The 16270-nt window shown below is 53.9% G+C and overlaps 1 protein-coding gene across 1 annotated transcript in view; it reads right to left on the reverse strand.

The window, feature by feature from the left end:
* Window positions 1–7235: 7235 nt before the first annotated feature.
* CHST11 (carbohydrate sulfotransferase 11) overlaps window positions 7236–16270 on the reverse strand; it is a 79944-nt gene continuing 70909 nt past the window's right edge. The window contains exon 3 of the mRNA XM_078861052.1: window positions 7236–8180. Within this exon, the coding sequence (XP_078717178.1) occupies window positions 7269–8180 (912 nt within the window). The 3' untranslated portion in view covers window positions 7236–7268. The remainder of the gene's footprint in view (window positions 8181–16270) is intronic.

Genomic DNA, 16270 nt, shown 5'->3' on the forward strand with positions numbered 1-16270 from the left:
GCCTGTCACCTTTCTGTCTCTCTCTGCCAATGGAACAATCACAAATGAGTTCAGGTTGGGGTGTGTTTGTGATCGAGTGGGAACTCAAGACAACCGGATGATTCCCGTCGCAAGCCAGCGGAACCTGGGAGGTCATCACCGCAGTGAGATGGGAGAGAGCAATTCTCGTTTTAATGTGAATAAACTAGATGCTGGCGTTGTTGTTGCTGTTCGGTAATTGCAGGGGCCGCCCGCTCCGCCGTGAATTAATTAAAACGTTTCTGCCGGAAATTTATCGTCGGTGAAAATCGACAAAGCCACGGATTGCGAACACCCCCCCCGTGCCCGGCTCGTTAATCACCCAGATGTCGGCGGAATGATTCGCAAAAGAACTCTCTTTCACAATTGACGCGATGAGAAATGGCACGTCATTCATCGTTATTAAGGCAAGCTTGGCTGCTTAATGCAGCCGTATAAATTAAGCGTTTAATATTGACATATATACATCACTTAGGCTGTGCAGCAGCGGCGGCGGCGGTGGCAGCAGCAGTGACAAGCCCAGCTCAAGGAGAGTGATGTTAAAAATAAAGGCAGAACGTGTAAACTTAATTTTGATGAATAATGTTAACACTGACTTGAACGCAAAACATTTATCTGAAACCGCGCTCAAAATGCAACACTTTTATATATTGCGTTAATAAATTACGGGGGGGGGGGGGAGCGGGGGGGGGGAATTATAATCGCGCAATTTAAAAGGCAGGAGATGGACGATCTATTCATGAAGGAGGCTCATTAACAATCGTCGTTCTCTCGAAAACGGTGTGAGTAATTGAATGTTTGACGGACCGCTCCTCGCCTGCTTAAATTCACCATTTAAGCAAAATGAAACCGATACAGACGAATTAAAAGCCGCAATAAAAACACGCGACTGCTCTCGGAAAACGATTCGACGATTCGCAATTGACGGCTGCCCCCCCCCCCGCGCCCGCCGTTTTCTTTTCACACGTGATACCACAATAAAGAAATGGCATCCAAAATAGCAGTTGTCTAATTGAACTCCTAGCAGATCGCAGTAACGCGCACTGCCGGTAGTAACGCGAATTCAACGGACACCGGTCTCGCCTGGGCATCGCGCCGTGCGTGAGATTGGTGGGGGGCTGGGGGTTCGGGGCTGTACGGCAATAGCCGGCCAGACCCCAACCACAGCAATAAACAGAACTACACCGTAGGCATAGCCAACCAGACCCTAACCAGGTACTTTACTCCATCTACCCGAGCCTATCAGATCCTAGCCACGGCAATGACCACAACCGCAGTCGCCAACTGCACAGTAACCCGAGCACTAATCTTTGACTTTACTAGCCAAACGAACCGCAAAACCCTAACCATGCTATCACCATACCCTGGCGCTAACCTTAACCACGCTCCACAGTGAGGCAAACAGTTCATAGCTAGACCTTAATCTTGATCAGCTCAGCATACCAGACCCTGACCCTAAACCCAGCCGGAACACTACTCCCCGCTAACCATCCAGAGTCTCGCCATAGCACCGTCCATATCTCTAACCCTAACCCCTGCTTGTGCGCAACCCAGCCTTCGTTTGCTTCTCCCTGTTCCCTGGCCAGGTGGAAAGATGGATTTGTTCACTTTCGGGGTTCACAGTAAATCTCGTGACGCACCTGGAATTGAGCACCGCATCACAGAGGCGCACTCACGTTTCCTCGGCCGTACGTCCGTCAACGCCGAACAACTTCAGAGGGAAGAAAAGCAAATCGCCTTCTCGACCCGTTCGAAGGCCTTTCTGTTCATTAAATAATAACAATAACCACAAGAAGAGCAATAACCGTATGGCGCTGGCTGAACAAACATCCGCACCGATAACACTCGGCGGTTTGTGAGTCTCGGCGCATCGTAAACACTTCCAACCTTCCCACGTCGCGCCGATCTTTGGGCTCCGCGGGGTCGACGCGTGACCGGCGCCCGTGACCCCGCGTGGTGTGGAGGAGGGAGTGGGGGGGGGACCTTTGGCCTCCGAACCTCGGCGCGGTTTAACGAAGTGGCCGGGCCAGGCGGGCGCCGTGGCCGGCTCCGGCTGCTGCGCACCACGCGCGGAGTCCGGTTGTACGGAAGCAGCTAGAGTGGAAACGTCTGTCAGCTTTGCTTCTCCGTCAGAAGTAACGAGGCCTGAACATCCCCTCGGTCAACTCGGCCTAAACATTAGTCCTTTGGCGGGGGGGGGGGGTCACCAGATGTGGAACGATTCACTCGCGAAGGTCACGATTTGATTCAAGAATCGATTCAAATTATTTCCTCTTGGTTTAGCTTCTTGGTGTTTAAAAAAAAACGTTATTTTGTCTTATTTCAAGAAGTGTGTTCAGAATCAGAATGAGAATATGTATTTTTCCCCGGAGAAATCCGACGAGCCATGAAGCTCTTCATCAACAGATTTCCAGGTGTTTCGCAGACGCCCCTTAATTGATTTTTATTCCCCTCCTCTGCGGTCTCCTCTTCCGTGGCCGGCATCCCATCGTAATCGTGCCGAACGCATTTCAGTGTACGGGGGTGAAGGAGCAGCCCTGTAATTGCTTGCTCACGTTACGGCTGGATCAAGAGGAGGCTAAGACGCCCTTCAGGATTGTATCTCCCTAGGCCCTTGCGTCTAGTGTAGGCCCTGCTACCAGCAGTGCCACGAGGCATGGAATTTCCACGCTGCGACTGCACCTTGTAGTATTAATCATGAAACTAATCAACGTCGCTGTGCCAAGCTAATAAAATATTACGGCAGTGCTGCGTACAATTTATACATATTAATTGGGGGGGGGGGGAATAAAAATTGGTGGCAGGAACGATCTTAAATGCACGATTTTCTAACCGGCTTACTAAATTTAATTTGCCTCCAGTGCAGCGCAATGCGAGACCAGGGCTGCTTAATGTGGCCAGACAGCCGTATAAATAATTTGTACCCTTAACATTTTATAAATCACAAAAGCTCAGGGCATTACATTTCTGGGAAATTAAACGTAGACTAAAATTCAACTCTTTCACGAAATTACACTTTCTGTTCGTCTACATAATGGTTTTGGCTCCTTCACAATTATACACACTGAACATGAACAGCGGCTGATTATTCCTTGATAATTTCCCCGATCTTTTACAGTGATTGCACGCTCCTTTTAACGAACCAAAGTATCCATTCGGCTTTTGTATCTGAGGTCATCCCGTGGAAGTGAATGTCACAGAGCGACATCTGAGATCCATTCATTCGAGTGACCTCTGGTTCACACAGTAGAGGGCAGCACTTTTCCCCACCTGCTCTGCCATCAGAGCAACCAGTATTTGCGATTCCCCGAGCTGCAATGTAGACAATTTCAATGGCCACCAATATTTACCACGGCGGCTTTTCGTTGCGTGCTAACCGGGACAAGACCATCCACTCACTCGTCCCAGGCGGCCAGCTAGATTCAAACGCCAGGATCTCTGCTCAACGAACCCGCTATCTCAATGGTGAGTGACAATCGGAAGAAAAAAACACACACGCGAAATCGCCCCCATCCCAGGAGAGAAGAGGAGGGAGTCTATCTACACAACCGCCGTCACCGCACGCCGGCAGGGAGTTGGGGGGGGGCACACGCTCGCACTGCGCCCCGTTTGCCCCGGGGAGAGCTCTTTCTCACCCAACGGTAGAAATCAGCGCCGACGCAGCAGATTAAACATTTACACAAAACGCGCGCACGCTTGGCCGGCCTCGGAGAAAAAAAAGACGACAACAACTGCGGCGTTGCTTTTCGCGGCCGAGGGCACGTACGGCCAAGCTCCCGAAATGCTCGCTGATGGAATTTTTTTTTTTTGCAAGAGAGTCGCACTTAATTATTTCAGCGTCCCAGTTTTATTTAATTTTTTTCCTTGCAGCGGTGCCCCGTTCCAAAAAATAGTCTTCTGAAAGAAGTCTTTTATAGAGCGGCCGATGTTTTGTAATATAGTTCGCTCTCAAGAGTAATTACGTCTGGGCCGGGGCGTTGATGGATGTGACGGTGACGTTATCGCTGACAGGGTGAACGAGCACCGAGGGAGTTTCATTTTATGCCACGAAGATTACCACGGCGCCGAGCGCTTATCACGAGGCATGCGATGAGATTCCATGCTCTGGCCGCCCACGTTTGCATCTTTCCAAACGAAAATAAAACCGAAACTGCGTACATTCCCTTTATTGCTCTGTGAAGTCCATCACAATAAAAACGTTTACAACCCTCTTTACACTTATCTGGAGCCGAGGAAAATGTAATGAGAAAACAAGCCCCCTTCATGAGTCACATGATCAGGGCTTTCTTTCTCGTTGGCGCCACGGTGGCTAGGAGATGCTAACGACCTCGCCTGGTATACAGGAGGTCGTGGATTCGATCCCGACCCTGACGATGCCTGCTGTATACTTGGAGTTTGCATGTCCTCCCCGTGGTCACGTGGCTTTTCCTTCGGGTCCTCCGGTTTTTCCCTTCACATTTAGAATCAACATCATGCGTTTGGGAGTATTTGGCTGGTATACATTTCCACGTGATGATAAGCCACTTCGTTGAGCTGTCATTTGTGACCAGGTCGCTTCTGAAAAAGAGCTACAGAGCTCATTGGGCCTTACCTGGTAAAATAAAAAAAAACTGATTAATGGATATATTTTCTGGAGCTCAGCTCCAGACAGATCATCCTCCAGCTGAAATGAAGCCCTGGACTCGATGCTGTTTGTGGACCTAACTGAGCAATGAATAACCATCACCGCAGCACATCGTGAACATAAAAAAAAATATTGTAGGCCATCACCACCGAGTTTAAAACAATCATTTAAGAGGAGAGAGAACCCCATGATTGTTTAACAGCAAAAAAAAACATCCCCACAATGTAAAAAAATAAATCATACAAAAATAACAAAAAAATGGCTAATTTGTTATAAAAATATAACACAGTCTCGTGATCTTGTTTTTGTCATGGCCTGACTCCTATTGAAACATCCATTCTCTTCGCCGTTTGGTTCCACTCCACGTTCGCGAACACCAACGACGGAAACTAAAAATATCCGCTACCTCCACCCCCCAATCTCCGGAAGGTCTCCGAATGTTAAAACGCCTCCCACGAAGCTTTCGTCCCAGATAGCTGTCCGACTTGCCAGCGGGGACGTTTTCGCAGAGGCATGGCAGAGCCTGCCCCTTGCCCCTGGCCACTGGTGCCTACCAGCGGCGGGCATCGGCGATCGATCCCCACCACCACCACCACGACACCGAGCGGTGGCGGAATCCGTAAATCGTTGAAATCGTCGCCGATTGAAAACTCACTTCTTGAGAACCGCTTCTTGCTGTTGCGTACCGTTTGTCGTCCTCTCTCCCGCGCCTCCGATTAGCGCGGTTTGCTACGTACGGTTGCGAAAGGAGTTCGACGTACATATGTAACACTGTTGGTAACACGGTGTAAACCTTCCACCTACACGAGCTGCTCGATAGCACGCCCACGAAAAATATCAAATGTTATGCCAACCGCTGCCCGTTGTGCGACGTCTCCGCTTGGACTCTGAAATGTGCCGTGGGTGGCCGATTTCGGATGGAACATTTTTTATTGTGACGCTGCGCCGGCAGTGGCGTGCGAGCACAAATAACAAAACCCACCTGTCCATTAACCCATAGTCTGAAAGTAAAATACAAAAAGGGTGAAGTGTCGGGCAATGGCCCCGCTCTATCGCTGAGAGGGCAGCGTGGTTGATGGATGCGCTCGAGATTTTTGGTCATTTCTGGCGGACTTGCAATGCGGCAGTCAATTAGCACCATCAAATATTTAGCATCAACTTCAGCCGTGGTCTACCCACTGCTGGATGAAAACACCGGCTAATCTCCTTCCTGCGCATGATCCAATCTCATCGCTCCGTCTCCGCAGCGGGACACTCTGGGTGTATTTCTCTTGCCCAGCGACCGCATTAGCAGCGTGTGAAATTGTCGCAATGCAATGAGCGGGTGATAGAATGAGATGCATTTTTTTTCTGGTGGCCAGTTTAAAACGGGACAGTTCTGTCCAGAGTGGCGGGGTAATTAAAGGGAGCGTCAGTCACCATGAGGGCCGTGACAACGGATGGGCTAGTGCAAAGTGAACGTGATGCATGGTGGGTGCGTGCCGGGCGCACTGTGGTCTGTGAGCGGTTGTACCGCCGCCTCGTTTATATTCCGTATGCGAGGTCAACCGCAATCGCACGGTGAGGAGGAGGAGGAAAAAAAATAACTTGCCAGCCAAAAAAACATTCCGTGGGCTGCGCTGCTTTAGAAGGCCTCTCAAAGGCCGCTTCTGGAGTCTTTCACGAGGGCCCACGGGCCAAAGAGCAAAGGCCATCAGCAATTTAGGAATTCCAACTGCACCCCTCACCTCCTCTCTCTCTCTTGCTCCTCCTCCACCTCCTCTGCTCCTCGTGCAGCTGCGGACCGGTCTTGAGACATCGCTTATAAGGCTGCGTCCAGGCGAGGTGAAGGAGATGCAGATTTATATCAAAAGGCCAGTTTTGGCTTCCAACCGTCGTGTTCAAACCAAACTGTCCGCTCTGTAAACGGAGACCACGGCGGGCTGGAATGCCGCGCGGCTCACGGAGAGACAGAGAGAGCCGGGAATGCCTCCAGCAGCTGTCCCAACAACTTGTGCAATCACTGCGGACGGCGATAAACACCACGCGGCTTCTAGCACCAGGGTCCGAACGCCAGGCCGTTTGAGATGGCGGCGGCAGTGGCGGTGGCTAAAAGGTCCCCATCCCCTGACTCAGAGGTGTAACGCGTTCGGCCCTGACCCGTGAGAAAGCGTCAGTAAGAAAAAATGAAATAACACTCGACTAATTACTCACGCAGACAAAAAACTAAATCACTTTTCAACGCGCGGGAGGGAGGGAGGGAAAAAAAGGGGGCTGAACCCGACAAGTCAAAACGTTTCACAACAGTGCAAATACTCCCCCTGTCAGAATTTCAGTTAACACTTTTGGAAAGAAAACAAAAATTAAAAGAGTCCTCTAAGCCGCGCGACCGATGGGCAATTACCGCGCTCGGGTCAGGCCGGGGATGGCGGCGTTGATTGCGCCCCGCTTGGTAAACGAGTGCCCCCAACCAGATGGCGCCGTCAATTACCGCGCTGAATCGCACCGAGCTGCTAAATAGTCGGTGTCATGAGACGCCGCTTGCTTTGCTTTCTTTGTATCTTTGCACAGAACAAATAAATAACGGTTGCGCCCGCACCCCCTTCACCCCCCCCCCCCGAACTTCATCCTCCTTCTCGCGTCCCGTTCACTGCGTCCTCAGGTAGCCGGGCACGGAGTAGTTGAAGAGGAGGAAGTCGAGGCGGTAGAGCTCGTAGAGCCGCACCTGGTCCTCGGCCGTGATGTTCTCGAAGAACTTGGCCGTCATCTCGTTGGTCGTCCTCGTCTGCTTGGGGAACGCCGGGAACCCCACGAGACGGTCGGCGCCGGCGCTGCGCAGCACGAACGCCGCGTCCCTCTCCAGCGTCTCGTAGCGCCCGATGACGTCGTAGCGCACGCGGCACGGGCTGCACAGCGAGCTCGCCAGCTCCCAGTGCTCGTTGAACGGCTCGGTGCGCGGGTCGAGCAGGTAGCGCACGAACTCGCCGAAGCTCACGTCGTCGCCGCCCTCCAGCGCCTCGGCCGTGGCGTTGGCGCGGTACCGGCGCACGATGCGCGTGCCGTAGCGCCGGTGGAAGGCCGTGTTGTAGGCCTGCGTGAACTTGTTGCGGTAGGCGCTCACGAGGCGCTCGAAGGGCTCCCGCGAGAACATGAACTTGACGTAGGAGGCGAGGCGCCGGCGCGCCTCCCGCGGCGGGAACTCGGCGAGCGAGCGCAGCGTGCCCTGCACGTGCGCCCGCGCTGCGGGGATACCCAGCGGGTCGCGCGTGCCGCCGCTCTGCCCCGTCAGCACGAGCAGCACGCGCTTCCAGTTGGTGCACGCCACCTTGGGCACGTAGCAGTAGAGCAGCCGGTGCTCGTCGTCCACGAGGAGGTGGCGCAGGCTCTCGGGGCTCAGCGGCGGCGTCTCCGCCGCGTCGGGGTCGCCGGGGTCGTCGGCGTCGTACGCGGCGACGCCCGGGGAGGAGGCGGAGGAGGAGGAGCCGTCGGTGGCCTCGCAGGCGCGCTGGAGAGCCACGCGCCGTCGCTCGTGGATCGCGAGCATGCTCTCGAACTCCTCCTGAAACACGACGGCATCGACAGCATGACCAACCACACAGTGACCAACCACACCGCGACCAACCATACCGCGACCAAACACACTGCAACCAACGATAGCAACAGCAGCGGTGGCGGCAGCAAACGAGCGCAGTATGACCCAGAGAGAAAAATCCACACGACCAAGAGGAAAGAGACACGCAAACTCCAAATATACAGCAGCAGGATCGAACCCACGACCTCCTGCATACCAGGCGAGAGAGCTAGCATCCCGCCACAGAAACACATTCAGTCTGTTGCGATCTATCGCAATCGCACTCGAGCATGGCGCTCCCTTACGGCACACGGGGTACGTTTAACAAACATCGGGCTCGTGCAGCGCGCAAATCACTTCGTTTGCATTGGGAGCGGGAAGATTGGCGGACGTGGGAATGTGTGCCGCCGTGGGCGGTGAGAGCCGCACACGGTGGGGGGGGACTCCGTGGCTCGCTGTGCTAAGTCGATGTGTGCGAGCGCCGGCTTAGAACGAGCAGAAGCCAATAATGAGCTTCAATCAGCAGGATTTCTTTTTTTTTCTAGGAGGTTGTGTTGCGTGGGGTTTTGATAATATATATATTCTATCTTTAAAGGGCAAACCTTAATTAAACAGCGGTTATGCCAGAGTCCTGACTTTTGGCTCCCCGTTCCAACGCATGCTCTGATTGCCCAGTGCCACGGGCGTGCTCTTTTCGCTTGATCGAAATTGCTCCCCAGTCGTTCGCCATACGGGGCCCCATCTCGCCGCTCTGCAAAACGCATCACATCTTAATTAGGCCACTTTTTTTTTTCTTTTTCATCTTCGCCTTCTTTGCCGACCCTCGATTAACCTCGTCTTGCCGGTCCCGTCTGCGAGGCCGACTAACGGCTGCCCCGAGACTTCTGAAGCAATGATCACATTGAAAACTAATTTTCTTCGCAACTTATTTTTTGTGTTTAGTTCGCTGCCCTCCCACCGCACCTCCGATTAGCGCGGTTGGCTACTTAAGGTGTGCGAAAGAGGTTCAGCGTACACTCGTACGCACGTACATATCGAGCGTGCGGGTGGTTGGATGCAATGCCCACTGGGAGCCGTGGTTTCCGGAGGCACTCAGACGCCGGCGCTGCGAAGAGGAGGGCAAAAAATGGGACGGGGGATAGCTGGTCCCATTTCCATCCTAACGCCCGCGGGCCCTTGCCAACGACGCCACGTTACCGGTCTCCCGCGCAGAGCTCCGAGCGCGCTTGCCGCTTAGAGACTGCATCGCCGGCTTCCGACATTCAAATTGACGTTTGTTGATCTAAGCTTGGTCGCTGCGGGGGTTATCGTCAGCGCAAGACACCTGGACGATTCCGCCCCACTTAAGACTCATGGGAAGGGACGGTGGAGCAACCTCGCAACGATTCCCATGGCAAAAAAAAAAATCACATTATTCTCCCCCCCGAGGAGATGACAAAGCCTCGTGGCGCATGACCCCGCCGTGCTGAAGCGAGATGAAAAGCGAGTCACGTGACCCGTGTGGCCACGGGATCATCCGCCCGGGCGGAGTTTCCCGCCAGTGCCTTTGTCAATGAGTCGCGTGGCCACTGACGGATATCATGTGGGAGCAAGCGATGCTCAGAAGCACAATTTCAAGCCGGTCCCTCCATGCAGAAACTAATATTTCGTGGACGAATAAAATAAAGAAGAGAAAATCCCAGCAGGGGCCATTGTTCTGGCAGTCCGAACCCACCGCAGCGCCTACACCATCATTCTCGTGCCGCGAGAAAGTGGGCAGGCGCGGGAAAGTGCTCGGTTGTGTGGGGGTGGCACAGGGTGGCACACGGCTGCACGACATTGGTTGAGAGGTTCACATTCATAAGATGGCTTGGGAGGCACGGGATGCCGTGGGATGGCACGGGATGGCATAGGATCAGGTGACATGGAGTGGCATAAGAAGGCAAGAGGGTGGCATAGGTTAACACAGGACAGGACGGACATTCAAGTCATCGACGGCGTGAGCCTCGCGCACGTAGCTCGGGCATTGGAGCGAGTGGACGGCAGCGGCAGTCTCGCACAATCCAGCGCGCCCGACGGTCTCGGCCCCAGGCGCAGACGCGCGTACGGAGCTCTCAGAAATAAACGACGCTCTCTAAAATCGGTGTAAATTGCCGTGATTGCGCCAAAAGCCCTCGAGCAAAAACGCACTGGCCGGCAGCCACCCTGCGACGTCGTCGTGGAAGCACTCTCCCTGTGATTTAGGAAGTGGTCTCATTGTCGCTGGGGAGCTCAGAGGGCGTTTGCCAAGCTTCAGTGTCGGAGAACCGGGGGTTCCGTGTCGGTGGCTCGGCTGTTCGGAGCCCGGCAAAGTCGGCAAGGAGTGGATATAAACCCCGCTCCAAATCACCTCTCGGTACATTGCACACATGTGTAGGAGGTGAAGTATGGTCAAACTACCCCCACGACCGACACGGTGTGGGGGAGGCCTTCATCCAGGAGCGGATTGAAAGAGCGGCTGTAAATGATCATTAACTAATCTGGGGACACCAACACACTTTATCCGCACCGTCACTTCGGCCAAAAGGACGGTAACGCATCCGAGAGGGGCTACGTCCACCGTGGAGATGGAGCGGCAAAATCAGTTCCACGTCCAAGAGCGAGCGCTGGACCGTCAGCGCTGGCCACGGCAAGTTTGGAGGCCCTCATCCAGCAGTGGGTAGACAATGGCTGACGGCGAAGACGACGAAGACGACGATGATGACGATGCAGCGATTCGCATCCACTGAATGTTTACTGGGATTGGCGAGATGTTTTTTTCCATTTGTGTTTCTTTTTTTACTCGTTCAGAAGTTAAATTGTTGCCGGTTTAAGCCAGGCGAGTGCGCGAGCAGCGCCGGTGCAAATGGAAGTCGATTTGTCTCCATACCTCACCCCCATCCATTACGTGAGACCCCCCCACCACCCCGGTCGCCGTGTATATATAAATATATATATATTTATATATCATCACTCCGCGAGCAGAAATACACGACAAAATATCAAGAGGGGGGGAATTCCGCCGCGATATATAACCAGGTGCCATTGAGACGACGATGAAGCTGACAGAGCGCCGCCATAAACATCCGCATCACGCCGCGAGATTACAAACCGTCGCGCGTCCTTCACGTTTCACTCGCAATTAAAGTGACGGCTGGGGGGGGGAGGGGGGGGGGTGGTGGTGGTGGGGGAGTTTAGGGAGGGAGGCTCCGGCGCGATTTGGCCGCAAACGTCGTTGGCGAATGGTCAGACGGTTGGTGCGTTGCCGCGACACCTCGGGCGTGAGTCGACGCTCGTGCGCCCGTTGGCACGCTTCGTCAACCAGTGATTTCCGACCCACGATTGTGGGGGCAGCGGGGGGGGGGAGACTCGCCAGAATACCGGTACATGGTTGTGTGCCGTACACAATGTACACAGCCATAATCGTGCCTTGTTGGTCTGACGAACGAGGCCGTGCGGCGTCATACACCGCAGCATGGCGACGTCACGTGGCACGCTCCTTTGGATCACAATCGCAACCCCTGCTGTCTCGAGATCACGGTCCGTGTGGAACTCTGGGGGCCAGACGGCGGGGGAGTCGACCTTCAACGCCGCTCTGCGCGCGAATCAACGGCCGACGTCCCGGCCAGCGCCGACATCTGAGACGCACTCCCGGTGTCTGAAGCCAACGCGGAGCGGTCGGGTTGATGGATGATGCGGCACGCGACGGCTCCCTGTAGCCACTCGCTCCCCCTCACCGATTAGCGTGGTTGGCTCCGTATGGCGTGAAGGAAGTTCAGCATACATACATTACGTGGCTTCGCTCAATTAAAGCAAATTCAAGTAACTTTTTATTTAAAGTGTTTTTTTTTAAGTTAATGTCTTCAACCGCGATGCTTTTTGCGTGTCACCAATCGCTTGGCACCTTCGGGCTTTTGGGGCCTGTGCCGTGATGATTTTAAAATGAAATAAAATTCATCAAGACTTGGAATTTCTTTCACCCCTCGCTACATGCGTTTGTCGCCGCGCATTGAGCAAGCGTGCGCTCTCTCGGATAGAGGCAGTGGACTCTGGGGTAGATGAAGATTATTCAGCTTTTGAGTTATGGCGGGAATATATTTTTCCGACCTCTCACGGAGTCATTCAGCAGGCGGGGGGGGGGGGAAGAGAAGAGAGCCCCGCACGGAGCTTCTAGGCCATAAAAGTCAAAAACCCTTGTCGCTTAAAATTCAGCCTGAATTGTCGCCCGCCCGTATTAGCTTCCAGCTCATAAGCGCCGAGCCATTACGCGAGGGTTTCGTTGTAATAAAACATAATGCAGGAGGGCTTTTAGTCGTAAGGAATTGCTGTCGCCTCCCCGGCCGCCCGGCGGCGTGCCGAATACATTACGGCAGATTGCGTGCACGTAGAATATGTGGGTATGTGTGTGTGTGTGGGTATGTGTGTGTGTGTGTTTACAAGGAGGTGTGAATGAACGCATGTGCTCAATATGTATGGATATCAGGCGGCGGAAGATTTGATTATTTCGGCCGATGGCGGTCATTCGGTTCAGCGAAGGCGTTAATGTTTGTGCTGCGCGTTAACTAGAGATTTAATTCCGTGTGCCCTGCAGGGCGGGGAGGGGGGGAGGAGGGGGGAAAGGGGGGAGGAGGCTGGAGACGGGATAAGCTCCCCACCCCAACCCACCCAAACCCAACCCACGCCCCCTTGTTAAACGTTCAGCCCCCCACTTCTACGCTTCACAAAATGTCAAAAAAAGTTGGGAACATATTGAACACCAATATTGAACACCAATATTGGACGCAGAACAATTTGCCGACTCGCCCATACTGGACATACCTCCTGCAGCCCAGAGGTCGCAATCGGGTACCCGATACCCGTTCCCTAACCGATACCCGGCTACCCGTACCCGGCCGGGTATCAGGTACGGGTACCCGTTTGCGACCCTGGTGCTGCCGGGTACGGGTAAGGAATCAAAACCCGTTTGCGACTTCTGCTGCAGCCTAAATAAAGATTCCGATTCTGACTCGGAGAGCGAGCGAGCGGCTCGCAATCGTAAAAGTCGCGAGTTCAAATCCTGGTTGGTAGTTGACGTAGCTCCATTGTCCCTCCAGAGTCGATACAATCAGTAACACTTTGTGATGAAGTCAACAGCAGTTGCCCGATGGGTAGCTTTCTCCCATTGCCATAGGAATGTGGAATTTCCACTTCTGACTCAGAGTAGTAAACGGGCGATGAGTACCGCCTTGCCTCAATATCTATTTGAGCCGGAAATCACGTGGACCTTGTCACATCACGATCTCTCTGCAGTGAGTTGGCGGAGTGGGCTGAGTGTACAAGGCAAATATTAAAATAATTGACTTACGTATCCAGTAAAGCCACACTGAGGGGTTTTCATTTTAAGATGTTGGAGGAAACCAGAGCACCTGAAACAACCGATGCGTGCAAGGGGGTAACGCTCTATCCCCGTAACAGATGGCGATTGGTCCGCTCGCTGTACTGCCTCTTCAACTAGGTGGCAGCCTCGAGGAAGCCCCCCCCCCACATCCCCCCCACCTCCTCCCCCCCCACCTCCCCCACCTCCCCCCCCACCCCCTCCCCCCTCCCATCCCTGTGCTCGGTGCTCCTGTGGACGTCTCCCGTTCTCCTCTCCCCGGCCGAGTCTCCGCTCCCCGTGGAAGCGGATCCATAATTCACGAGCGTAATGAATAAACAAGCGGCCCAATAAATGTTGGAATGCGTGGGGTGAATGAATGAATCGAGGGGGCGCGGGGAAGCCCGTCGCGAGCCACGGGCGAGCGATGGGCGAGCGAGCGAGCGACCGCCCGCGGCGCGTTCCCGGCGTGGCCTCGTTGATCTAATTAACCCGTTCCCAGGTAGAGACGACTGCAGGTTGCAGGGGGGGGAGGGGGGAGGGGGGGTCCCATCCGACCGCTGAATCCCGGAACGCGCGAGCGGCTCAGCGTCGCTGTTTGTAAAGACGTTGTACTCACCGCAGAGAACCGTAGCGACACGACCGCACTCTACGATAGCCGGTGCCAAACTGTGCCACGCTCCCCTCCCGCACGGCCTCTTACTTCCGGTTCCATTCCAATGACGTACGTGTACACGCATATACACGTGTATACACGTGTGTACACGTATACGCGTGTACACACGTGTACGTATGCGTGCGTGCACGTACGTCATCGGAATGGGAAAGGGTTAACCTGCACGGGCCGCAGGTTGATTCCTGTAACGCGCAGCCGTCAGCGACTCCGCCGTTAGCGTCTCTGCGGAGACTGCACGAAAAAAAGTGAATTTTTTTAACATTTGGTGAAAACTTTGTGTGCTTTGGGAATCATCTGCCCCCGCACCTCCGATTAGCACGGTTGGCTACATCGGGTGCGGAAGAAGTTAAACATACATACACGCATCGAGTCATGGTCAATCCACCGCTGGATGATGGCTATCTCAAACAACAAACCACCTCTCACGAGCCTGCGATGTTTAATCATCCACCCAGCACCTGCACTCGAACGGATTCCATCGCTCCCATCTCTTCGGTTGACGTCCTCTCTCAAGGGCGCGTCACCACTCCTCGGCTGGTCGTAATAACTTGGCATAATTAACGAGTAATTGACTTGATAATTACAGGTGGTTATTGTGTGTTACAACAATCGTTGCTTCCCCCTAGAAGTCTCCGGCATGAAGCCGCGATGACGGAGACAGGTCGATGAACGATAGCAGGGGAAAGTTGACAAACGACCGTGAATTCAATTTAGCGGCTTTCAGCAAACTCTCGCCGCGTCCGCCGTTAACCGCTTCATCGCAACGGGAAGCCTGCATCCGCTGCAGGGCCGACGTTTCGGGCACGGCCCTTGTTTGCGTACGAAAAAAACCCGTATCCATCTGAAAGGGCGATGCATTTTGACGTTTGTTTCAATAACTGAAGGAAGAATTGACCGCGGGCCAAAATCAGAAGCGCCTCGTGTGTACGTATATATATACACACGATACGTCGTTATATTTGTAGAGGGAAGCTGTCGTGATATAAAGCTTAGCACGCAAGACTTGCAATCCACAGGTCGCCGGATTGATCTCTCGGCGCGGCGGTCGAAACGATCCGAGCTTCTTCAATCCTCCCCCGCAGCTCGGCCCGCCCAGCGGCGTTTCAAAAGGGGAACGCCGCAGCGAGCGGTGGGGTAAAGTGTGGGTACTACCACCTCCTCTTCCAACACGGCTGGGCCGGCTTGGAAGAAGAGTGGACCAAACGAAAACCTTCTACAGGGACTCTCCTATCGAGCTCCCTCCGGGCGGAGGTTCTGTCAGCTGTGCGGCGCGAGCGAGCAGTTTCAGGGCCGCGCCTTTAGCCCTTCTTGTACGTATTCTCGTAGAATAAATGAGGCGGCGGTGGCGGCGTGGTCTGAATTTAATAGAGAAGAAGGTCAAGGGTTATTTTGAGTCAGCGGGTTCCCTTGGTGCCACACACGATGACTCGCTTATATATGAATTTCCTTTACGTGCGATTCTGCACACAAACACAAAAGCGGGGAAGGGTCGGCGTTAAATCAAAAAAGCGCGCCCATTTAATTAGGAGGCAGAATATAAATGGCTTATTGCCAGCCGGAGGTGTGGGTCCATAACTCACAGGAGTAACACCTGCGCCGGGGTTGTCTCGCCGGTGATTCACCGCTCACGGATTACATTAGCGGCACCGCGTCCAAACCAGAAGCCCCCCCCCAACCTCTCCTCACTTCTCTTATCACCATCAAAAACCATCGTCATCATCACCATCGTCATCATCACCATCGTCATCAGCACCATCGTCATCATCATCGTCATGACCAATGGTCGTCAGCCGTGATCGATCCACCGCTGGATGAAGAGGTTGGGGGGATTGGAGGGCCGCAGAAAACATTCTATGAGAGATGAAGCCCTGGGTGTACGTGTACAGTCCCACAACAACTGACAACAGCAGAAACCTGGGACCTTTACAGGAGACGAAACAGACTCCCCCGTCGCAGCAGCAGCTGCTGCCGTCAAAACAAGAGGAATGATCCTGGGAAAACCAGGACAGGTGGCAACCCCCATAGCGCGACGACACCGCGTTTCGCGAGCAG

The sequence above is a fragment of the Lampetra fluviatilis genome, chromosome 11 (genome assembly GCF_964198595.1).
Source record: "Lampetra fluviatilis chromosome 11, kcLamFluv1.1, whole genome shotgun sequence".
Classification (NCBI taxonomy): domain Eukaryota; kingdom Metazoa; phylum Chordata; class Hyperoartia; order Petromyzontiformes; family Petromyzontidae; genus Lampetra; species Lampetra fluviatilis.